This window comes from Triturus cristatus, chromosome 6 (assembly GCF_964204655.1).
Source record: "Triturus cristatus chromosome 6, aTriCri1.1, whole genome shotgun sequence".
NCBI classification, from domain to species: domain Eukaryota; kingdom Metazoa; phylum Chordata; class Amphibia; order Caudata; family Salamandridae; genus Triturus; species Triturus cristatus.
In genome coordinates, this window is record NC_140589.1 from 1,086,025,159 (window position 1) to 1,086,050,674 (window position 25,516).

The following is a 25,516-nucleotide window of genomic DNA, read 5'->3' on the forward strand; positions in this document are numbered from 1 at the left end:
AGTTGAAGTGGCTGCCTCTAGGCAAGAAACAGCCGATGTAAAAGCCAGACTGGATGCTATGCAATTGGACCCGCTCACGCCCAGCACCTCCCTCACGAACCAGACCCCTGCGGTAGTAGTGGAAATGCCGGTAGCCATCCCCTTGGCAACACCAGAGAGGTACAGTGGGGATCCTAACACAGTGCAGGTATTCCTCACACAAGTGGCGCTACATTTATCGTGCAAACCAAAGGCGTTCCCCACGAGTCAGGCTCGTGTGGCTTTCCTTATATCCTATTTGGCTGGAAACGCGGCACAATGGGCCGTACCTCTGGTGAGCAGGGACGACCCCCTCTTATGTGATTGGGGTGCTTTTCGCGAGGAATTCCTGAAGGTATTCGACAGAAGGGCTGACTCGTACACGGCGGACCGTGAAATGCTTGAGTTGAGACAGGGATCCAACGACCTGGTGCAGTATCTCAACGCGTTCCGAAGGCTGGTTGCGGAAACCAAGTGGCCTGTTGCTAAACAGACGGCGCTCTTCCATCAAGGGCTGTGCGATGAGCTCAAGGACGCCGTGGCTCATATTGACCCTCAACCCAAGACATGTGAGGGCCTTATCAACCTGGTATTACGGCTGGAACATAGGCTAAGTGAAAGAAAGGGGGATCATGGGAGAAAAGGAAAATCCCTTCCATCCTATGTGACGGTGGGAAGTCCTGAAACTTCCACCGCATCCAAGGGAGAACCCATGGACATCAGCGCAATACGAGCGAGCCTCACAGCCACGGAGAAAGAGTCACGCCGTAAACAAGGATTGTGCCTATATTGTGGCAAAAAAGGCCACTACGTACGTGAATGCCCTGCCAAACCGAAGACGTCACGTTATCGGGCCAACCGGTCGGTAACAGCCGTGGTGGACATACCGGCGGAAAACTAGAGGACTCCAAGACCAGAGAAGGGGCATCTCGGAGTCACTCATCCATCCCTTCACTTTCCAACTCGGTCACTAAGGGACAACGACACCTGTTTATCACGGTGCACGTGGGAGTGCATGACCAGTGGATACCCGTTGTGGCCATGGTGGATTCAGGGGCCACTGGCATGTTTATGGACCACAACGAGGCATGCAGGCTAGGGCTAGTGCTTCTTCCCAAAGCAGTACCCGAAGACGTCTATGCGGTAGACGGAAGGCGATTGGTGACGGGGCCCATCGGACAGCACACGGGGGTCCTTCCGATGAGATATGGGAGGAACCATTTGGAACAAATCGATTTTAACATCATCCGAGCGCCCCAATATGGCGTCATATTGGGATTGCCGTGGCTACAGAAACACAACCCCTTTGTGGATTGGCCAACACATCGCATCGAAATGACGTCACCGTATTGCATCCTGCATTGTGGAATAAGAACGGAATCCCTTGACGCAGATGAGAGCGGGAGTCAGACGGTGGCTACAGCGGCAGAAAAAGATGTGGCTCTCCCCCAGGCTTATCACAGTTTTGAGGATGTATTTGATGAGGTGAAGGCGGAAGTGCTACCACCACATAGACAGTTTGACTGCCAGATCGACCTGGTGCCAGGGGCCAGCGTTCCCAGCGGCAGGCTGTATGCCCTGACGGAGCCTGAAAACGTGCATCTCCGGGGGTACCTGGATAAACTCCTCAAGCTAGGATTCATCCGCCCGTCCAAGTCTCCGGCCGCCTCGCCACTCTTCTTCATCCCGAAGGCTAATGGGGAGCTGAGAGCCTGTGTGGACTTTAGGGCATTGAATGCGATAACCATAAAAAATCGGTACCCCTTGCCTCTCATCAGTGTACTTCTGGAACAGGTCAAGAAAGCTCGTATCTACACCAAGTTGGATTTGAAAGGGGCATACCATCTGGTGCGCATGAGGGACGGAGACGAGTGGAAGACCGCCTTTAAGACCAGGTTCGGCCTTTTTGAGTACCTCGTCATGCCGTTCGGTCTGTGCAACGCCCCGGCAGCCTTTCAGTACTTTTTGAATGAGGTATTCAGAGAGGAGTTGGATATCTACGTGGTCGTATATATCGACGACATCCTCATCTATTCGTCCAGTGTGGAGGAGCACGTACACCACGTCAAAGCTGTGCTCCAAAAGCTGAGGGAAAACATGCTGTTTTGTAAACTCAGCAAGTGTGACTTCCACGTCACATCCGTGGAATTCCTCGGAGTGATGCTGAGTCCAGAGGGACAGGAGATGGCAGAACGAAAGATCAAGGCGGTGAAAGAATGGCCGGTGCCCCAAAGCGTGAAGGACGTCCAAAGTTTCATTGGCTTCGCCAACTTTTACAGGCGGTTTATAGATGGATTTTCAGGAGTGGTGGCCCCAATCACACAGCTACTGAGGAAGTCCAAGGAGTTTGTCTGGTCCCCTGAAGCGAACAAAGCCTTTGAGGCCCTGAAAAGCGCCTTTGGTAAGGCGCCGGTGTTGGCTCACCCCGATCCAGATCTCCCCTACGTGGTGGAAGCGGACGCGTCGGATGTGGCGCTGGGGGCTATCTTGTCCCAACGCAACCACGACACAGGGGTGCTTCATCCCGTTGCGTACATGTCCCGCAAACTCAACGACGCCGAACGCAACTACCATATTGCGGAGAAGGAGCTTCTCGCAATCAAGGACGCCTTCACCGAATGGAGGCATTGGTTGATGGGGGCAAGACATGTGGTATCGGTGTACACGGACCATCGGAACCTACAGTTCATGACGGCCACTAGACACCTTTCTCCCAGGCAGCTGCGGTGGATGATCTTCTTTGCGGGGTTCAACTTCCGCATCACATATCGGCCGGGGACGGAAAACCGGAAGGCGGACGCCCTGTCCCGTCAATCTGCAGTTAAGGAACCATTGCCTGCAACCGAGCGTTCCATCATTTCCCCGAGGATGGTATTGGGGGTTATCCAACCGGATACTTTCCTGAGGGGAATAAAGAGAGGGATCAGGTCATTCGCATGGCGGAGGTGGCTCCTCAGTCACAGAGAATGGCAGCTGAAGGACGGGATACCCCTGAAGGGCAGGTGCCTATTGATACCCACGCCTAGGCTAAGGAAGCAAGCATTCATCTGGTGCCATGACTCTCCATGCGCAGGTCATTTGGGCTTTGAAAAAACGGTGGCTAGCATGGGACGGCATTTCTGGTGGCCAACCATGAGAGTGGATGTCAGGAGGTGGGGACAGGAGTGTCCTACGTGTGCTACCATGAAGGCCGACCATGGCCGAACCCAAGGGCTCTTACATCCACTTCCGACCCCGGATAGACCATGGGATAGCATATCACTGGACTTCGTGGTGGGCCTACCGGTAGACCAGGGGATGACGGCAATACTGGTGGTGGTGGATTACTTGACGAAAATGGGGCACTTCATCCCCTGCAAGAGAGTCCCTACGGCCGGGGAATTGGCGTCACTACTCCTAAAGAATGTGGTACGACTGCATGGATTACCTGGGGTGATCGTGTCGGACCGGGGGTCGCAGTTTACTGCGCAATTCTGGAAGACTTGGTGCACTGCGCTACATGTTAAGACCGCCCTGTCCACCAGCTACCACCCTCAAACGGACGGCCAAACCGAGCGCCTGAACCAAACGCTCAAACAGTATCTGCGATGTTTTGTGGACCAGGGCAGGGAAGAATGGGTCGACTTGCTATGGGTTGCAGAGATAGCCTATAACAACGCCACTCACAGCTCCACACAGTCATCTCCGTTCTATAGCAACTATGGCCAACATCCCAGGTTCTTGCCATTTCTACATCCGTTCAGAGAGGACAGGATTCCTGCCACAGCGGACAGGGTGGCACACATAAAAGACACGTTGATGCGCTCAAGGGCTGTCCTAATAGAGGCCAAGAGAAGATACAAGGCTGCGGCAGATAGGAAGAGAAGGCCCGGGCCACTGTACCGCACTGGAGACTACGTCTGGATATCCACAAGAAACATGAGGTTTCGAAAGAACAGTGTGTTCCATCCCAAGTACATGGGCCCCTATCGAATTACCAAGTGTATGGGTCCCGTGAACGTGAAGGTGTGCTTGCCGCAGTCATTGCGGATACACCCTGTCTTTCATGTATCATTGCTCAAACCAGCACCCTCCCAGCCGTCTGGGACACCTAGGCCGGTATGCGTGGAGTCGGAGGTGGAGTATGAAGTGTCGGGCATACGGGCGTCCAAGTGGCGCAGGGGGAAGCTGTGGTACCTGGTTGCGTGGAAAGGCTATGGCCCGGAGGAGCATTCATGGGAACCGGCTGAAGGGGTTCATGCTCCGCGCTTGGTCTCCTTGTTCCATCGGCGTTTTCCTGCCAGCGCTGGACCCGTGGGGAGCCGCTGAGAGGGAGGATGTACTGTCAAGAATTCCTGTCATACAAGGGAAACACGCCCTTATGTAAACAGGAGAGCTGTTACATAACTCAAGGGAAACACGCCCTTATGTAAACAGGAGAGCTGTTGCATAACTCAAGGGAAACACGCCCTTATGTAAACAGGAGAGCTTTTACATAACTCAAGGGAAACACGCCCTTATGTAAACAGGAGAGCTGTTACATAACTCAAGGGAAACACGCCCTTATGTAAACAGGAGAGCTGTTACATAACTCAAGGAAAACACGCCCTATAAAGGGAGGAACCGGGAGGTACAAGGCTGTCGGATATTGTGTTTACACCGACGTACCTGCTTCGTGAAGAGCAGTGTTCCGGAGTGGTGCTCCAGTAAGGCAAGAACAGAGGTAGGTCGAGTCGTTACTCCCTGGGCCGTGTCTTGCCCCATCGTCACCTGTGAAGGACCCGGAAGCTCTACCGGTCAACCATTGAGCTTCGCTTTTTGACTCGGCTGAGTCCAAGCGCAGTGGCGCTTTTGCTGGTTGGAGTAGTAACTCCCAGCCCGACCAGAGACACAGGGACTGCCAGCTGTAACGCACACCAGGAGGTGTTTGCCGCGTTACAGACTCGGAAGTCCACAGGATCGATCGAGCGGCTGCTCTCGGTTCAGTCTTCTTGCTTGTGATTGGGGTATCGGTGACGCATCACCAGGAGGTGACTCCGCGTCCCGGTGCAGTCTGAGGAAGAGGTTGAGCGGCTGCTCCCTTCAGGTAGAGATCCCGGCTGGGTGTTTCCCTGACTCCTCGATTCTCCCCAACACTCTTCGTGCCCCTCACAGCCTACCGATTGGCATTGTCGGCCATTTCATTTCTGCCCTCTGTTGGCATACGCCGGGATCGGCGTATATGCAGAGGACGGTTAGGACCATCCGTGCTGTGGGCTGGTAACGTACTTAGCCTGGAGGATTCCAGTGACTATAACTTTTGTTTGTTCTTTGTATTTTATTTGCCTTCATTAAAAGAACTAACCCTTCACAAGTGGTTGAGTCCTCATTGTCGTGTCTGTTAAACGATCCTGAGACGTTCAGGGCGTTACACTTATATTGGTCACACCTACAATTCTTACGTTGTTCCGCCTTAAGCGAGCCTCCAAATCTTCGGCTTTAGCCTGCTGCGAATGGGGCATTTTATCCATTTTGGTGTGTGCAGTCAATTCAGTGTCTATTATGTCTTCGGCATACTCTCTTTTCCACAGTATCTAACCTCTCCATGTGTTTGTCCAGTTTCTCTGTCATTCTGTCCCTCCTAAAGGAGAAGGCATCAATTATTTCGCCAATTTTTGATCAGCTGCGCTGCATCACTGCAAAAATCTGTTTCAGGTCCGAGTCCATAGGAGGATCATTGGACTCCGTGCCGGATTCAACGGCATTAGTTTGACTCCTTGTGCCTGTGGGTTTTGAGCGCCTCGAACTGGAGCTTGAACTGAGACCTGTAGGTTTTGCCCAGTTTGCTCGCTCTCAAATCCGCTGGAGTGTGGACGGATAATAAGCACTATAGGCTCCGCTGCAACGGTCTTTCCCTTGCACACTTACTTCACTAAATGCAATTAAATGGGCAAATTATCTGAGTGGGATATGCACTGTGTTCCCACTTGTGCAATATAATGGTTGCTAGGGGTGTATGGCCGGTAATTTTCCGTGTGCGACGATGCCGTGGAGTAGAGGTCATCAGTCGCTCAGTGTCCAGTTGTACCTAGGCTACACGCAGCTGGTCATCCCACCAGAGAGGTATTCTTTACCCTTATGCTATACAGTCCTTTGCCCAAATCGTCGTGCAATGGTTTTCAAGAAAATTTCAAAAGGTCGCAAATGCCAAAAAGTAAGGTTTGGAGCTAAACAGCTCTCTGACGTATCTGCAATAATGAAAAAGATAATATCAAATAAATGTAAAAAGTACTTCCCCCCCCCCCCCGTTCTTACGTGCGATAATTTTGGATTTGAGTTACACTTGCTCCAGATTAGAAATAAAACTCCAGATTCCAATGAATGATAAAGTCCAAGAATAGGCATTTAATAATTTGACCTGTTGTCTAGAAACAAAAAATAAAAATTATGTCTAGTCTAGAGAATGAAAGCAGGTGCACCAAATCCACACGTGACTCCCACTGTCACAACATAAATCAGTGTCTCATGAGCGCTGACCCTAGTAGTCAAACCATAAAGCGTGAGAGTGCCACGTACTCAAACCAAACAAATGACTTATAACCCAACTCTCATGTTGACACAACCTGTATATGCACAAAATATAAACAAGTGGACACATAGTGATCATCTGCGTATCAAAAGCAAAGTGATCAAAGTCAAAAAAGTAACGGAGAAAAAAACTCAAATTAAAAGGGTTTCTTTTTGTGTCAATACGGCCCAGAAATAAGTGATTTATAATTACCAAAATTCGAGTCAATTCAAATACTGTTTTGCACATAATTACTGGTCGCTCTATTTAGCAACTGAAGGAGTCCATAATAAGCTCCCCGCTGAGAAAAGAGATAAATAATATATAATGGAATAATCTTGCTAACAAATGACATTTATACACTCCGTCTCTCTAAAATACGCAATCGAGCAACGTCTCTGCTAACTTACCCGGTATCACACAAGTGTCCAACACGCCAGTCCGTTCAGAGCAGTAAATCCGAACATTCGTCATCATACGCGTTTATAAAGCGGCACAGTCATGTGACCTAATCAGAGCTAGAAAGCGCTAAAAAGTAAGTATCTAAAGGTAGGGTACTTGAGCTCTCGCCATATTAGAAAGGCCAAAATCTTGTAAGTTCTCAAGAGAGATTTCCATAGTACACATAATTGTTACACCTTGTTATGTCTTTAGCCATAGTGCGATGCAGTATAGCCATTTGGTTACGCAAAGTAAACCATCCAATCGTATTCAAACAACTTTGTATCCACCTAATATTGAGGCGGCTTGAACACTTCCGTAAGGGTGGATCGAACCCATCCTTATTGATCTTTATAATGGGTCTGCTCTAGGAGGGGTGTCTATCAATGTTGTCAGTAGTGCCCACGAGGCTATAGTTCTCCGTATCGACAATATAGGCATCAGAACCATCAATTCGCCGTCCGCACCCCACCTTGCAGCACAGTGGCCCAGAAAGCCACAAGAAAAACAGGCAGCACAGAGTGCATCCCCGATGTGCCGTCCTTTTACTGGCTCCGCAGCTTCGTTGATGGCCAAAATTTTGTGCAACCGATCGTCCTCCAAGACACAGGATCGATATCTGGGTAGTTAGCTATCGATATCCGAGTGTGTGCCCCTGTTAAATATATGTAATACAGTGCTATAGACAAATTCTATGCAATAAGGATGTTTAGAGTGTGGTGATGTTTATTTCTAGAACTTCACTGAAGAGTCTGAGCACTGCCAATTTTTGAACTGTGTAGAATTTAGGGGTGTCCCATTTATAGGTGGTTTATCTCACATTGCGTTTGTAAAAAAGGCACTATGGATGTATACCACTGTGCCCATCTCAGGAATGTGTGTGTAATGTATTTTACCAAATACAGAGAGTTGTCTATAGGGCTTGGTAGAAGGTGGCTTTCCGTGACAAATGCATACCTGTGGACCTTTTTACTCAAAACTGCGGTGATGTGAAATCATTAAGAGGAGAATACCATTAGAAGGCGGGGCTTGGTAGCCAAAGATGGTGGTCGCGAGGCTCTATGTTTGTAGCCAAAAACATCACCTCACTCTTCACAGCAGATGAAGCAGAGTTGGCAAGAAAACTGCAGAAAATATGCCACCCAATGGCGCAGTGCGTGGATTCTGTGGATTGAGTTCTGTGCAGGCGGAGAGCGGCTGTGGCTGAAGAGGATCCAGGGCATAGACGCACCTTTTGTTCCCCTGGTGGCTCTGCTGCCTCATCGGCTGAGGGATAGCGTGACCATGTGACACCCCAGGCCAATTTAGTGAGTCACTGCAGGCTACCACAAGACGAAGACAGGGAGCGGGCCCAACAGGAGTGAGGCGAGCTGACTTGCGGCAGTTGGTGCCCCACCTAGAGCAAACCCATTTTAGAAATTACCTGCTGCTTGTAGCCTAGGTATAGCTCGACACTGAGAGGGCCTCTACTCCACTGCAGCTGTGCTGTGAAAAAAGGGAAGGAGGCAGGGGTTGCCGGAGACATAAGAGGCAGAGAGAGCATGAATCATAGGTGGCTTGCCCACCCGCCTAAATGTTTTGCCCCTACTGAGTAGGCCATTGCTAAATGACTATTGAAAGCTAGGAATCAGATGCTTTGATTGGGCAGCTGCGGTCCTACAACGAGAGTGTGGTGCCCCCAGGCCTCCTTCCTTTCTAGTGGAATAAATGTAATGACCAGTTTCAGGATTGGGAGGGGAGGGCAATGGAATGTGATCATGTTGATCACTGAGGAAGTTGGTGGCAGATGTGGGACATCCACAAGACAGAGAACACTGGGATAGAGGGTCACAAAGTCCTGATGCAAGGGAATTTTTATTTTTTATTATTAAACTCGATAAATATGCCAGTCCCCCAGCAAGCCAGCAGGATTGAGAAGATGATGGAGCGGCTGGAGTCCCGAGGTGATCCTGAAGAGGTGGTCCAAATATATTTCTTTAGGCTATAAAAGAGACCAGGTCTGCCTTGGAAGTAAATATAGGTGGATTTCAACAGTATAAGAGGAGGTACAACCCTTCAATAAGGAGGGACCGAAAGGATATAGGCTCAAGCCCCTTTTTAACACAGATTGGTAGCAATTCTATCAGAATGCTTCATGGTGGAGAAGGTAAACCACATACTGGTCCCCAGGTCTCCCTCAGAGAACCCCTGTGTGCCCGGAGTCATGAGACCCCTGAACTATGCTGGCAGAGACAAAATATTACATACAGCCAGACAATGACTGGACAGTTGGTGTGAGTTGTCCAAAGTCTATTATCTTTCCAGATTGTCGAATGTAGCAACAACGTAAATCACATGGGTGAGAAAATTAGAAACTTAGGGCAATACAAATCATGTATATGTCATTGCACCCTGCAAAGCAGACAGTGTTTTTTGAGGGAAAGTCCATATTCTTTGAAACGCCTTAAAAGGATCGTTTATATGGGGAGGAGGAGGGGGGCTGGAGGGGAGGCAACATCAACTCCCAACAGGGTAGTTCCAAGAAACATCAATCATATAGTGTCAACTTGAAATGTGGATGATAGCACCTTACAAACTCAAGGAAGACGACATTTGACATTGTACTAAGAAACGGGTTCCTTGTATCTTATAACAAGAGACGCAGGTGTTGGGCAATAACTCCAATTCCTGAGAAAGTGGAGATCCAACAAAGTTTTTATTCCGTTATTACCAAAGGCTCTATGGGAGTCGCCATACTTTTGCATAAATATTTTCCTTTTGTAAGGACGGAAATTTACCATGATGCCCTGGGAAAGTAGGTTATGATCTCAAGTCTCCTAGAGGTAAAACACTGGACCATTCCATCTGTACAAGTCCCTCCTACATTAGTTAAAGATATATTTCTAGGACTTTCCTTGCTGCTGTTTTCTGTGCTCTGGTGCGAGGACAAGGGTAGTGCAGTTGTCTAGGCAATAGCGATATTTTCAACTGTCTTCAAAGATGTATATGCTCCTGACTGATTTTTATGCTGGCTGGTAGTAAGGTCCATAGCTTGCCTGCTTGTACTGAGAAAGCATTGCCTCCTATGGATTTCTTATGGTAAGGTGGTATGAGATGAGAAGTGATGCAATCCTGGACTGTAGTGTTCTTTGGTCAGTAATGCATGAATTTAACTTACAGGTATATAGGTCATTTTCCTTGAAGGGAGGGGGAAGGAGTGGGGGGTAGGGGGTCTATGGACAATGCAGAGTGCCTTGAACATTGTCTTTCGAGCTATAGGTAGCCAGTAGAGCAATTGCAGGGCTGGAGTTGTGTCTTCTCTTGGGCGAAAGTGGAGAAGCCTTGGCCGAATTATAGTTTGCATATAATTAATGTGAGAGCGCCAAGGTATAAGTGTTTGGCATAGTCAAGCTTGGAGATTATGAGTGTGAGGCTGGCTTAAAGTTTGTTGTTGTGTAAGGTATGGGAAGATGAAACAGTATTTTCGTTGTGTAAAGGCACCCTTTGTGACATTGTCAGCATGCAGTATGGAAGACAGGTCTGAATCCATGGTTACTACTAGTTTGTAACTTCTTTAGAGGCAGCATGCTGGTAGTGTTGCAATAGTCCACAAGTCATAATCTCAGTCTTTGCGGCACTGAGCTTTAGACGGTTAGATAGTATGGCTCTTAACTTTGTAAGAACATCACACATCAGAGCTCCAACATGCCACATCCAGAGCTTCTATGGGCTACTGGGTCTGATGGTTCTGTGGACTAATCCATTCACTCAAACAATCTGTGTTTGACTCCATGTAAACTTGTTTGAATCCCATCAAATTTGAATCCCATCAAAATGCACTGTACCTCTTACCCTTCAGAGTCTATAAAGGAGTACCACCATTTTATAGACCCTGAAGGGTAAAATGTACAGTGTACTTTGCTGTTAAGTAACAAACCTCTTTTATTCAATACCAAAATGCTCCAAAAACAATGTGTGCTTTACAAATGTGCATAATATGCGGTGTTACGCACCTTTAGTGTAGGCCACACAGTCGATTTCTCTAGGGCTGATATTTGCCTCCATCAGCGCCTCATGCAGTACATCCAAGATGCATGAACGGTGGTGCTTTGCTGTGTCACTAGGCATGAAACCTAAAAAAGGACAGCTGCCATCAGTATTTCTAAATACATTGATTGTTTAAATTCATTAGGTTATCATCACAATACCTCACAGCTTTCCATAATGTCAATTAACACTTGGATCTTGAGAGACTTGCTGGGGAATATACAAGCATTGGCAAAGCCAATAGATCTCGCCTAGGAGTGATCTATTGGCATTGGCAATCAGGTGGGGATGGAGAACAGGAGGACAGGTGGAGGTGGCGAACAGGAGGGAGTGGAGAACACTCACAATGAAAGAGCGCTACAAAGCAGCCATCGCTGGGAGCGTCATAGTGCCTTTTTCCCTTCTTTCTTTTGTGAGGGGCAAGAACAAACAGATGGGGGGGGAGGGGAGGGGGGGGAACACAAATCGCAAGTTAATTTTATTTACAAGCTTACAAGCAGACGCCCCAGAGTGCTCACATCGCAAAATCACCCTTGGGGACCTTTTGATGCTGATCAGTTGGTGGAAGAGGGGGAGAAAGAAGGAGAGTTAGCTTTGAGGTTCCACGTCAAGGAGAGCGCTGTAATATACTCTGCCAGTCATCCCCCTCGCCCCACCCGTACCTCTACTTATTGTTACTCCTGCTGCACCCCCTTCCCCATCAAAAGATGGAGGATGGCTGCAACGCATTCCAGCTGACTAGACAGTTGGTTGTGAGAGCTGCAATGGGCACCAACAGAAGAATGGCTACGTCCATAAGAAGCACAAGTTGCTTATGGTGAAAAGCCTTTATGATATGCAGCAGCATAAACTTCCTCTCACGTAACTTGCATTGTGTTGGTTGTGACAGCTGAAACGAGCTACAACAAAAGGATGGATGCAGGCTACACCAGAAAGAGGGAGGCTGGGGAAAGGCAACAATCGAATGAGGGAGGGGAGCGAGTGGGTATGAGAAAACAACAACAGAACAACTGTGGTAGTATAGGTGGGTGCCAGTAACACTGACGAGAGGAAGGGGCACGAAGGGGGGAGTACACAACATGATGGAGCCATCTGGATAACATGCAATCCGATAAAGGGCTGAAACAGGAAGGAAAAGGTAGCGCCTAAAAAACAAGCATTGGAAATGCAAACTGTTTTGCATTTATTTGAGTTAGAGCTATCGGCATTGTAAATGGCAGTCTTTTACCTATGTGTTACGGAGTGCTTGTATGTGGTGTGTAGTGGAATGATGTGGATCGGACTGGATTATTAAGTAGTGTAATTGTGTGGTGTGTAATATTATGTGGAACAGTATTTTTTTGTTGTGGAGTGGTATGTAGTTGAGTTTAATTATGTGTTGTGCTGTTGAAGTTTGTGCCAAGATGTTGAATTGTGTGGTGTGGATTGGATGTATGTGGTGTGCTGTGAAATTGTGTTGAGTGGTATTATGTGGTTTGGCATCTAATTGTGTGGTGTGGCATGGAAATGTGTGGATATCTGTGTTTTTGGTGACGAAAAAGAACAAAAATGTAGGAGCTAAGCTCCAGATCTGTCTGTTTGGGTGTTAAAGAAAAAAAAAAAAAAAAAAAGGAAATAGTTAAAGCTATTTGCGTTGTAAAGGTCTCCTACCGGGAGGCAAGATGGCAGCAGTGAAGTAACCACACGCAGAGGTTGCTGTAGAAACGGTAGTTTATTGAAGAGAAGACAGCTTAACAACCACTCAAGACAGATGCCAGCACCGAAAGATCCCAACCGTCTCAAGTCGAACACCAACCTCCCAATCCACCCCATTCCATTACGACAGTGTGAAAAGAAACACTACACACCTTCCCCTTTTTAAGAAAAAAAAATAAACATAAACCTAAGAAAACTACATTGAAGTATGCTGATAGTTTTACCTATATAACAATTCAATTCGAATGAAATCTTTCATTCGAACAGGTGAATGCTTCATGCGAGAACTTCTTCTTGGTTCAATTAACTCTTTGCTAAGCAAAGATTCCTCAGGAACGACACTTTGGTTCATGTTAGCACCCGACTCAATATTAACATCTGGAACAGGATTTATTTCAATATTAGCATCATTGGAACATGGATCAGAAGTATTAAAGTTGGAGTCGAAACAATCAAACGTATCTAAGAAATTGTGAGAATCTTCCTTTTCAGTGATGACACCACCCACATGACTTTGTGGAACTGTGTGTGGATTACTTACTAAATCGTTGGATCTGCACATAGAAAGTCGTCTGAAATTCCAAATCTTCCCGCCATCTACTCTAACAGCTTTACTAAATACTTCTACTACTTTGACAGGATCAGACCATTTTGACCATCTTCTATTGGTGGAGTCACCAAATCTAATACGCACAAAATCCCCCTCTAGGATTTGAAAGATGGTGCTTGGAACTACCCTTACTCATTTTATCTTGGTATTTCTGAACACGTTCCTTAATTTTTGAAAAATCCAAACCAGGATCATACAAATTACCTACCTTCAACAGCCAGGGCATAAGCTTTGAACCAGGTTTCCTGCCCCTTAACATTTCAAAAGGAGAGCAACCAGTGACTGAATTGGGGGATGTCCGGTATGTTAGTAACGTGGCTCTCAAAGCTTTCCTCCACTCAATACCATTCTTAACAGCTAATTGAATGGACTCCTTTATGACTCTATTAAAGCGTTCAACTGGACCATTGGCTTGAGGATTATAGTTAGACACTCTTTTGTGAACAATCCCACACTTACTTAGAAATAAATCCAATTCTTTGCTTATGAATTGTGTACCATTGTCCGAAACAAGTTCCGCAGGTAAGCCTTCACGACAAAAAACATTGTCCAAGAACTCCACAACTTGAGTTGATGTAATTTTCTCTACAATCTTAACCTCTGACCACTTCGAAAAGTAGTCTATTAGAACCAAAGCATACACTAGTTTAGCAGAGGGAAGATACAAAGGACCTATTATGTCAATTCCAAGTTTCTTCCATGGTCCATGAGAATATTCAATAGGAGTAATATCTACAGCCAAAGGTTTAGCTGACTTGTCGCTTCTGGAACAGGGTACGCATTCTCTAACCCATTTATCAATCATACCGTCCATGCTTGGCCACCAATAAAACTCCCTCACACGTCGCTTAGTCCTCGACATACCCATATGACCTTCATGGGCCATATCTACTAATCTTTCTCCGATTTTGAATGGAGGAACAATTTTATCACCTCTAGTGATGATGCCTCGCAAATACATGAGTTGATCTCTGATTTTGAAAAACGAACCCAAGTCTTTACTCAGCTTCCTCTCCTCAGGCCAACCATTATGCAAGTATTTCACAACAATATTCAAAACCTCATCTTCAAACATGGCTTCCTCACACATTTCCTCTAAAATAGCTTCAGAATTTGTGGTCGTACCATAGTTAACATCCTCATAGTATACGCTACGTCGCACTCCTCAACAACATCATTAGAATTTCAAACATTAGGCAGAGGCAATCGAGACATGCAATCGGCATGTACGTTCAAACGACCAGGAATATATTCTACAGTACACGGATACTCCTGCAACTTGGCAGCTAACCTTGCCAGACGGGCTGTGAGGGTTCTGCCCCCCCCTGCTGCTAACATATTAATCAAAGGCTTGTGGTCTGTTCTTAACTGAAATTTTGTGCCCCACAAAAATGGACGAAAATGCTGAGCAGCTCAAGTACAAGCTAACAATTCTCTCTCGATTGTAGAATAATTATATTCTGCACCACGTAGAGATCTCGATGCATAAGATACTATATATTCATCTCCATGATTCTTTTGCATTAACACAGCACCTAAACCTGTGCTGCTCGCATCCACGGCAACAATACATTCCTTCCCTATAGTAAAAGGTCTTAAAAAAAAGGAGCAGAAATAATTTCTTTCTTCAATGTTTCAAAAGCTAATTCCTGATCATCACCCCAGATGAATTTAGCATTTTTCTTAAGCAACATTCTTAGAGGGAAAACTTATGATGAATAATTTTGCACAAATTTACTGTAGAATTCTGTTAACCCAAAAAAAGAAAACAATTGCTCTTTAGTAGTAGGTGCAGGAGCTTTGGAAATGCTGACCACATGATCTAATTCCGGTTTAATGCCTTCACTTGATATTTCGTGCCCTAAGTACTCGACTTTATTTTGTCTAAACTTGCATTTTGAAAATTTCAAAGTCAAACCTTTCTTCTGTATACTCTTCAATACTGTTTTTAAGTTCGAATCATGTTCCTCAAAATCTTTCCCAAAAATTAGAATGTCGTCTTGGAAAGCAATCGCACCGGAACAACCCTCCAAGACTTCCTTCATTAGCCTGTGAAAAACTGACGCAGCACTCGCTAAACCGAATGGCATGCGTAAAAATTGGAACATGCCCTCCGGTGTGATAAATGCTGTCAAACATTTTGATTCATCATGTAACATTATCTGGTGGTAGGCGCTAGCTAAATCTACTGTAGAGAAGACACAAGCTCCTGAGAGGGTGGAAATCAGCTCATGTAGGTTTGGTAGAGGGTGTCTGTTAATCCATATTTCTTTGTTTAAACTGCGAAGATCGACACATAACCGAAGATCTCCATTACTTTTAAGCGAAAGAACTACCGGAGAAACCCATGGAGAAGATTCTATAGTTTCAATAATGTTACGTGTGACTAATTCTGCTAACATTTTTTAGTTAGTTGCAATATGCTAGTGGTACATTGCGAACTCTGTGTCTAACAGGAACAGCAGTATCATTGAGGATAATTTTATGCTTAAAGTCAGCATATTTACCAAGAGTTCCATCAAATACACTGGGGTACCTGATTTTAACATTTAAAACAAATTCTTCATCATTTGGTGAGACAATTTACACAGAAGGTGAAGCATTGGGATCTCATTTTATGCCCATCTCTTGCTGGTGAGGCCAACCTGTATGGATACTCCTTTTTTAGCTACGTATACTTTCCCTTTAATTCTTCTACCTTTAAAATCCAAATCCGCCCACATAAACCCGTCTAAATCAATTTTCTGCCCTGAATATCCACCAGGTGTGATATCTGGTGGTAGTAATTCTTTACTTCCCAACAATTTTTCATAAACATTTCTCAATAATAGAATACCAGGCACATGAAACCATCTTGGAAACTTCTTTCCCATTGATCAGCACTAACGCATGAGAGAAAACCTTTGCAATTGTTATAGACACATGAAATGCAGTTGAATTCACTAAATTCCGTTGAAATGTCTTCTTCACAAATAACGTAGTTGACTTTGAGAAGTTCTACACATTTTCCCAAAATGTCCTTTTCTCTTGCATTTGACACAAATTTTGTTCCATGCTGGACATCCTTTGTAATTCCCCACATGCTCAAAACTACCACATCTGTAACAGATTCTAGGATTCCTTCTATTGCCAAATTTGTTTTCCTTAAGCCCAGAGTCTTTATTTGGAAACAAGGCTCTTTTTGCAGAAAATTGGTTCTTTATTAAGGACACCTCGGATAATGAATCTTGTATTTTCACAGACTGACTTTGGGGTTGACCTCTTTTTTCCCTGACAAATCTTTCCGATTGTTCAATACCTTTAGCGATGTTAACTACCGCACTTAGAGAGGATTCTGTGCCCATCCAAAGTCTTTCTTGTATCTTCTTGCTCTTTGTTTTCATCATAATTTGGTCTCCAAGTACTTGTTCATAGTTAATTGTATCAAACGCACAAGACCCAGCTAGAGAGCGTAAAGCAGATACATAATTCTCTATAGATTCATCTTCTTTTTGGGCACATGAATGTGGAAAGGTCTGATGGATCTACCAAATTTGTAGTATGCTCGGTTTATGATTCTAACACAGATGAGGCCCAGATCTTAGAATACAGAGCTTACCTCTTGGCCTACACCTCTGATTTTTTGTGGTGACCTTAACATACATTTAAATGGCCCCGAGTTACAAGCAGGTAGTAGCCAGTATAAAGGGAGGAAATCTAAGATGTTTAAGGCATTGTAGCAGCTTCTTTCAGATCACGGTCCGATTGACATGTGGTATGCAAGGAGACACCCTGACTTTACATACTTCTCACATCTGCACAATAAGTTTGATAGGTTCTATTTTTTTTTGTATCCAGGACAGCTGCTGCAAAGGATGAAATTCAGATTTATCCTAGACTTGTGAATGACCATAATCCGTTACTTATTGATATACCGACCCTGAAGAGCCTTCTCATTTGATAGGAAATTACTAGCAGATGACTCGTTTGTTAGTCATATCAAACAGTGGGTCGTCCAAATTTTAGAAGTCAATTGGAACTCTAAGGCATCCCATATTACTGCATGGGCAGTAAAAGCAGGGCTCAGTGGGGAAATTTTGAGTTTCAGTATTCATAAGCAGAGACAGCACACTCTATTTATACATAACCTAGACGATGATCTTAGAAGGGCACAATGTCTGTATGATAATTTGCCAACAAGATTTAAATAGAGGTGGCCCGCTGTAAGGTCAGAATTAATTCACAATGGTCTGAAGAGATTGCCTTCAAGTATCATATATACAAAAGGGAATGTTATGAATTTGGAGAAGCCAAATGAACAGGTTTAGCAAAACGGGTCAGGTACAAGGAGGTTTAGCGAGGGATAGCGGCTATTGAAGATCCGACAGGGAAAGTAGTTGAGACACCCTCAGAGATTTTAAGTTTCCCAGACTTTTTACCAGTATTTATATTCAGGGAAGGGTGAAGTTGGGAGTCTTGGGCCCGATGTAATGTCACAAGACTGGTTTTCAAAGACTCTTTGGCGCGAGAATGCTGAACAATGAAAATTTTCCTAGCTATCATAACGGAAAGTTTCAATTCTATTAAGGACTCGGAGGCGAGGATTATGCCTTCTTTCTTCACTTTATTGAACAGCCGAGTTGAAAGAAACTAACAAAACTACTTTTCCCATGAACCATTGGGAAAAAAATGTAGTTAGAGTGACAACAACCAATCATGATAGAGACAGTGTCCAATCAGGGCTGTTCAGCAATCCTATAGTCCCTTGTTAGTGTCCTGTCCTCCTCTTTCGGAGCGCGAAGACAGCCAAAACATCATCTTCAGGAATCCTGTTTGTGGGTCTCCGATCCTGAAACAAACAAGGACGTATTACCAAAGGAAAACACAACCCTAGGTATCATCTTTTCAGGAAAAAACACAATACCAACATTCGTTAAGTCAGTCATGAGGCAAACCACAACAGTTTCCACCATAGGAAAAAAAGGAAACATACCTACCTCCATACGGGGACGGATCTCTTCCAAGAGCATAGGGCGGGATAATCCTCGCCTCCGAGTCCTTAATAGAATTGAAACTTTCCGTTATGATAGCTAGGAAAATTTTCATTCTATGTCAGGACTGGAGGCGAGGATTATGCTAGTTTAAAGCTTGCCCACAACCAAATGAGCCATGTTTAGAACTGGCTTGAAGTAAAAACGCTTGAAGGTAGAATCGGAGGACCAATCCGCGGCGTTGAGGATGTCCTCCAAGCGAGCACCCAGGCAAAATGTCTTTGACGCCATGGCCCCTCTTGCCGAGTGCGCTCCAAAATGTCTGAGGCTAATGCCTGCTTCCTGCATCACCCAACGAACCCATCTGGCTATGGTGGGCGAGGAAACCGCCTTAAAGGGTTTCCGGAGCGCAATGAGAAGCTAGCGTTCTCCCGGAGGCCAGTATTCCTCGGTCATCTCCTCATATGCTTTAAGACAGCGGACCACGCACAGCTTTGGGGAATCCGAAAATTCTGGATAGGAGATGACCCTTGTGTGGCACTTTGTTCGTCGTGAAAGGGTAAACGTCACCCCCTCCGGAGTGAACATACGACTGGAGATATCAAGTGCACGCACATCCGAGACTCTTCGGCAAGAGATCAGGCAAAGGAGCATTGCGAGCTTAGCTGATAACTCCTTACGGGATAAAAATCTATTAGGCTGCCAAGAGAGGAAAAGATTCAAGACCTGATTGACATCCCATAAAGCCGAATATCTTGGCTCCGGTGGCAATGAAAGACGGATGCCTCTTAACAGTCTGCAAACCAAAGGGTGTTCCCCCACAGAGGAACCCCCCACCGGGCCATGGCCAGAGGAAATGGCCGATCTGAAAGTGTTGATAGACCTATAGGCCATACCGTCCGAAGCAAGCTTCGCCAAGAAGTTTACGATGTGGACCACGTCCGCGACCAGGGGATCGAGACCCCTTCGCAAACACCAACGGGACCATCTGCCCCACGCGGACCTGTACCTCTTAATTGTACTGTCAGCCCATGCCTTGGAAATGAGCTCCTCAGCCGTTCGCGAAAGGCCTGGGGTTTGCCATCTACCCCTGAAATCCTCCACGCCATGAGCCACAGCGAATTGGTGGACGCTGGAGGATGAGGAGCGCCGTACGGATCCTTGAGAAGATCCGGAGACCGGGGGAGTAGGATTGGAAAATCCCAGGAAAGTTCCAGAAGAACTGGAAACCACACTTGAGACCTCCAAACCGGGGTGATTAGGACTAGATCCGCTCGCTGCCGGCGGACTTGTGCTGTCGAACGGGTGATCATCGCGAACGGAGGGAACGCATAGGCCCGTTCTTTGCTCCAATCTTGGAGAAATGCATCCGTGGCTGCTGCCCGGGGATCGGGTCTCCAACTGAAAAACTTCGGGAGTTGGTGGTCCAGGCTGGACGCAAAGAGATCCACAGAAAACGGACCCCAAAGGCCGTTGAGGGACGCAAAGACTGAGACGTCCAGCTTCCACAGGCTGGTATCCCGAAAGTGGCGCAAGTGGAAATATGCCTCCACGTTGTCGCGGCCCGGCAGGTATTCCGCTGTGACAGAAACGTGACTGTCCAGGCAGTACTGCCAGAAACTTGCCGCTAGGTCCGACAGGGCCTCCGATTTGGTGCCTCCTAGGTGGTTGATATACCGGACCGCCGAAATGTTGTCCATTTTTAGGAGTACGCACGACTGCACTGAATCTCTCGTCCAGCATCTGACGGCAAACGAGCCCGCAAGCAGCTCGAGACAATTTATATGTAACCTCTGTTCTTCGGGAGACCACAAGCCCCCTGTAGAAAGGTCTCCGCAACGCGCGCCCCAACCGAGCCTGCTTGCGTCCGATTCGATGATTAAGTCTGGAACGGAACCAAATATTGCCCTCCCGTTCCATGCCTCCATGTGCGTTAACCACCATTGTATCTCTTCCCGAGCCTCGTTTGTCAAGAGGATCTTGTGGGAGTACGGAAATCCTTTCCGAAGGAAGTAAGCCTTGAGGCGTTGAAGGGCCCTGTAGTGGAGAGGGCCTGGAAAGATAGCCTGAATTGAAGACGACAGGAGTCCTACCACACGAGCCAACTGACGAAGGGAAACCCGGTGGGTGGCCAGAACCCGCCGCAACTCGTGACGAATCTTTGCCAGTTTTTTGTTTGGCAAACTGAGAGTAGAGGCAGTGGAGTCGATGACGAACCCCAAAAAGGTGACGGTCTGAGCGGGTTGAAGTAGGGATTTCTTCCCATTGATCACAAACCCAAGATCTTGCAACAGAGTTACTGTCATCTGAAGCGGATTCGTCAACAGACGAGGACAGGTCGCCATCAAGAGAAGATCGTCCAGGTAAACGATCAGTCGTACCCCTCGAGCCCTTAGGAACTCCACCACGGGCTTGAGCACCTTGGTGAAGCACCAGGGCGCTGAAGAGAGACCGAAAGGAAGAACGTTGAACTCGTAAACCTGCCGACGCCAGGCAAACTGGAGAAATCGCCGATGTGGCTGAAAAATTGGAATTACCAGATACGCGTCCTTCAAGTCCAGACGGACCATCCAGTCGTGGGGACGGAGGATATCTCGAAGGAGATGAACGCCCTCCATCTTCAAATGGTGGTAAACCAGCCACCCATTGAACTCGCTTAAGTTTATAACCGGGCGCTTGCCTCCATCGGACTTGTCGACCAAAAAAATGTTGCTGAGAAAACCGCTCGGATGGGGTGCCGTAACCGAAATGGCGCCTTTGAGAAGAAGGGAGGCCACCTCCTCGTCTACCAACTGTGTGTCGGAAAGTGAGAACTGAATGGGCCGCGGAGGGACCTTTTGTAAAGGGTTCCCTACAAACTCTATATGGAAACCCCTCACCGTCTGAAGCACCCATGCGTCGTGCGTGATGGACAACCATGCCTCGTAACAATGTGCCAGCCTCCCCCCTATGTTTTGTGGGGAAGAAAGGGGAACACTCACCAGAGTTTGCGTTAGACGCTCCTCCCCTGTATCCTCTGCCTTTGCCTCGGCGACCTCTTGTTGGGTAAAAGTTGCCGAACTTGGACTGGTCCTGGTACTGGGCAGGGCCTCTCTGGTTGGATTGGTGGTTCTGCCGACCGGTCGAGCGGCCCCTCCCTCGACCGGCCCCCCGAAAAACACGAGGGAACACTTTTTTAATCGTCGATTGAGCTCTATCTAATGAGGTAAAAGTATTAACGAATTTACCTAGCTCCTTAACGAATGGTTCACCAAACAGACCCCCCTGGGCAATGGCACCCGCCTCCGAATCAGCTAGGTCACCGAGTTTCGGATCAATTTTAATAAGGAGGGACCTGCGTCTCTCGGTGGACAGGGCGCAGTTAGCATTGCCCAAAAAAATCACTACTCTCCGAGCCCAGCCGGATAGTGTCTAGGGAGAAATCATGGAGCCGGAAGCTTTGGCTTCTTCTGCCATGTCCAAAATTTTGGTGGCAGGTCCAAGGACGTCCAAAAGCTTATCTTGGCACGCTCTCCAAGACCTATCAATGCCCTTTTTGGGGTCCCTAATAAACTTTTGCAAAAAATGTCGACATTCTGGGGTCAATTTCTGGAGTGAGGGCCACTTTACCCTCCAGAGATGGACGGGGACATTCCGCCCTAAGACAATTGCGGGCCTCTTTCTCCAGCGGCCTTCTAATGTGCTCTGCGACATAAGTCGCGACTTTTTCCGCAGGGGTCCAGTCCGAAGACCGCGGGTGCACAATGTCGTTAGGATCTAACATGTCAGAAGGAGTCGGTGCAGGCTGCAAATCAGAGGGAACCACAGGCAACTGCAGGGGCTAGGAGGGTCGGGAGGGCAGCCAGGGACGGGACGGGCTCGAATCAGCGTCCCTTGAAGGACCGGGCTCTGGGGAAAGAGCGGGAGTTGGAGGTAGGGAGTCCCCTAAACCCCTAACCGGCTGACTGTCAATAAAAGCCTGCTTGAGGCGCTCAAAAGCGTCTACATCCACCCCCTGTGAACAAGGACGTTTAGGCGGGGGCGAGCCAGGGATGTCCTGAGCTGATGGTGCAGGATGAGACCCAAATCTACGCTCTAGGCGAGAAAACGCCTGATCAATTTTGCGTGAAAGCCTGTCCTCTAAAGGAGACATGGCTTGGTCAACCGCCTTATAAATGGAGGTGTCCACCGCCTCATAAAAGGCATCCCCCCACGGCATGTCCGCCAAGGGGTCCTCCTCTTCCTCATGGAAGTCATCATAAAACTCCATTCTACTGGAGGTAAAGTAAACAAGTCTATGCCACAACAGCAAATAGTAGTAGAGCTGGGTGTCAGCTGCAAGTTTATCGCGTGGTAATAAACCACCAATTTAGAGGGTGACTGACCCCACAGGGGATAGGAGCTGGTGAAACCACAATTTAAATATAAGCTATTCAGCTGAAAAAACCCTGTGCTGGCAATATCCCCTGTCAGAGCAAGCCTAATGGCTGTTACAGACCTCCCCTGAAGGAGGCGTCAGCGCTTAAAAAGCGGTACCTGACCCGAAATCCCCCTCAAGGGAAACGAGCGTCACAACAATCCAACGCTGCGAGCCGTTCCAAACAGCTCGCGAGCTAATTACGGACCAAATCTGGCGTAGTATGCCGCCCAGGAGCTCCGTGGAAGCACAAACGCGCGCGTCTCTGACAGACGGTTAGAAACCGCCGAGACGCGCCGCGCTCGTCACAGCCTCCCACGCCCTCAGGCGGCGGGAGGTCCGGAGCACACCAGCAAAACAACCGCGTAGGAGTGAAAACACTCCCGCGGCAACGAAACAATCACACCCGCGCGATATGCGCGAAACCGACAACCAAAGAAATTACTCACGATACCTGCACAAAGGAGAAAAAATGCATAAACATAGTGACAAGGCAATCACATCTTAGCGCAAGGGCGATACATTACAAAGAAAACGCGCTACAACCAAAGCAAAGCATATTTTGCATCATGTCATATTCAAGCCCCCCAAACAGAGAAAATCTGAGGAGAACTTAACTGGCTGCGCAGCAGCGAAGAAAGAGGAGGACAGGACACTAACAAGGGACTATAGGATTGCTGAACAGCCCTGATTGGACACTGTCTCTATCATGATTGGTTGTTGTCACTCTGTTTGTAACTACATTTTTTTCCCAATGGTTCATGGGAAAAGTAGTTTTGTTAGTTTCTTTCAACGCTGCTGTTCAATAAAGTGAAGAAAGAAGGCATAATCCTCGCCTCCAGTCCTGACATAGAATTAGATAGGTCTATTACAGTAGAAGAACTGGAAGAATCTATCAATTCATTAGCAACAGGCAAGACATTCGGACCCGATAAAATACAGTGTAAAATTTTATAAAGTTTTTGTCAAGAATTGAAAAATAGATATGCTGTCAGTTTGTCAGGAGGCACAGAAGGGGTGCATACCATCATCTTGGGATTCTGCTAATATCATTATCTTTATAAAAAAATAAAAATAAAAAAAAAATAAAAAAGTTCAACCATCTACATTACTGGGGTCATAGAGGCCAATCTCCGTATTGAATTGTGATAGTAAAATCTATGCAAAGATCCTGGCTATGTGTCTAGCCAGGGTGATCACCCCTTTGGTTTCAACCAGTCAGTGCAGTTTTATTCCTGGAAGAGGCATGGTCAATCAGGTCAGCAGGGTAGTGACTATTAGATTTGGCCAATGTGCATCAAGCTCATTTCGGGCTGGTAAGGTAGATGCCGAAAAGACATTTGACTGTGTCGCTTGGGAGTATTTATGGATGGGCCGGGATGTATCAATTTGATAAGAGCTATGTATAACGTACCAACAGTGCGAATATGCACGATGGGTTTAGAAATTTCCAGGGAAACGAGACAGGGATGTCCATGATATCCTTTGCTGTTCGCCTTGTAGAGAGAAAGAGAGAAAGAGAGAAAGAGAGAAAGAGAGAAAGAGAGAAAGAGAGAAAGAGAGAAAGAGAGAAAGAGAAAGAGAAAAAGAGAGAAAAAGAAAGAGAAAGAGAAAGAGAGAGAGAGAAAGAGAAAGAGAGAGAGAGAAAGAGAGCGAGAGAGCGAAAAATATATATACTAGACAAGAACAGAATGTAGAAACAATGAGTGAGATTATGACAGAAGACAAACATCCAATCAGATTAATCACTAATTATTGTAAACCGGACAAAACCATTCGCGAGATTGTTTACAAACACTGGCCCATCATTGTAACTGACATAACACTGAAATTCATGTTACCTGAACTCCCTGCCATAACGTTCAGGAGGGCACCGTCAATGAGGGATGCCTTGGTGAAATCCAGCCCTGAACTAACTTTTAAAACCACTTGGCTATCCAAATCTAGCTTTTTTAAATGTTCATCTTGTCGGGCGTGTAAATTTTGAATCAATGTATCCGAGTATTGTACAGCATTTTGTAATATTCCAGTCCCAATCAAAGATCATTACACATGTGGGACGGAATTTGAGGTGTACGTGCTTGAATGCACATGCCATCTTAAGTACATCGACAGCACTAAATTACCAGTTTTTAATTGGATAATGCAGCATTTGCATGTAATTGTCAACTCTGACTCTAATTACCCAGTCGCCCGTCATTTTAAAGCTATCCAAGCAAATACAGTTAGTGATTTAAAATATTTTGTAATTGGGGCTGTCCCTCCATCAATTCACGGGGGCAATAGAGAGAGACAATTACGTCAGAGTCCTCCTTCATTTTAACACTAGATACCAGAATGACCTCCACAATTTTTTATAATGGAGTCATCATCAGGCAGGTTCTCCTGGTAACTTGAAGTATTATGTCCAGATGTATAGGAATGTTAACCTACAACTCACCTATCTACTATAGTGACTATAAGTTGGTTTGATTCTGTCGAACACTCTTTGTTCCTTGGTATCTTCTTGAACAATTTGTACTGATATTGCATATACAGTATTTTATGATGGCAGCAGCAATATAAGCATTAGCACTTTATAGACTGTTGACTACAACATTTGCGACCTCTTGCACCAGCCCCACCATCTATGTGTGTTTTATTACTATTTACTGTGGGTCATTTGAGATATATCACTTTTTGCACTATTTTTGCACATGTTTTTAGGGAGCATTGTCGTATCCATTTGTAGCTTTTTTTAGAACGGATTATCTATACTAATTTATAATGCCTTTTTAGCATGTTAATTATGGTATCAATTTTATCGTCTGCAATTTTTTTACTATTGAAAAGTA

The 25,516-nt window shown here is 46.3% G+C and overlaps 1 protein-coding gene across 3 annotated transcripts in view; it reads right to left on the reverse strand.

Moving 5' to 3' along the window:
- Positions 1-25,516, reverse strand: part of OSGEP (O-sialoglycoprotein endopeptidase) — an 871,251-nt gene that overhangs the window by 782,956 nt on the left and 62,779 nt on the right. For all 3 annotated transcript variants that reach the window (XM_085611966.1, XM_085611965.1, XM_085611967.1), the window contains exon 3: positions 10,978-11,097. In XM_085611966.1, the coding sequence (XP_085468092.1) occupies positions 10,978-11,097 (120 nt within the window). The remainder of the gene's footprint in view (positions 1-10,977; positions 11,098-25,516) is intronic.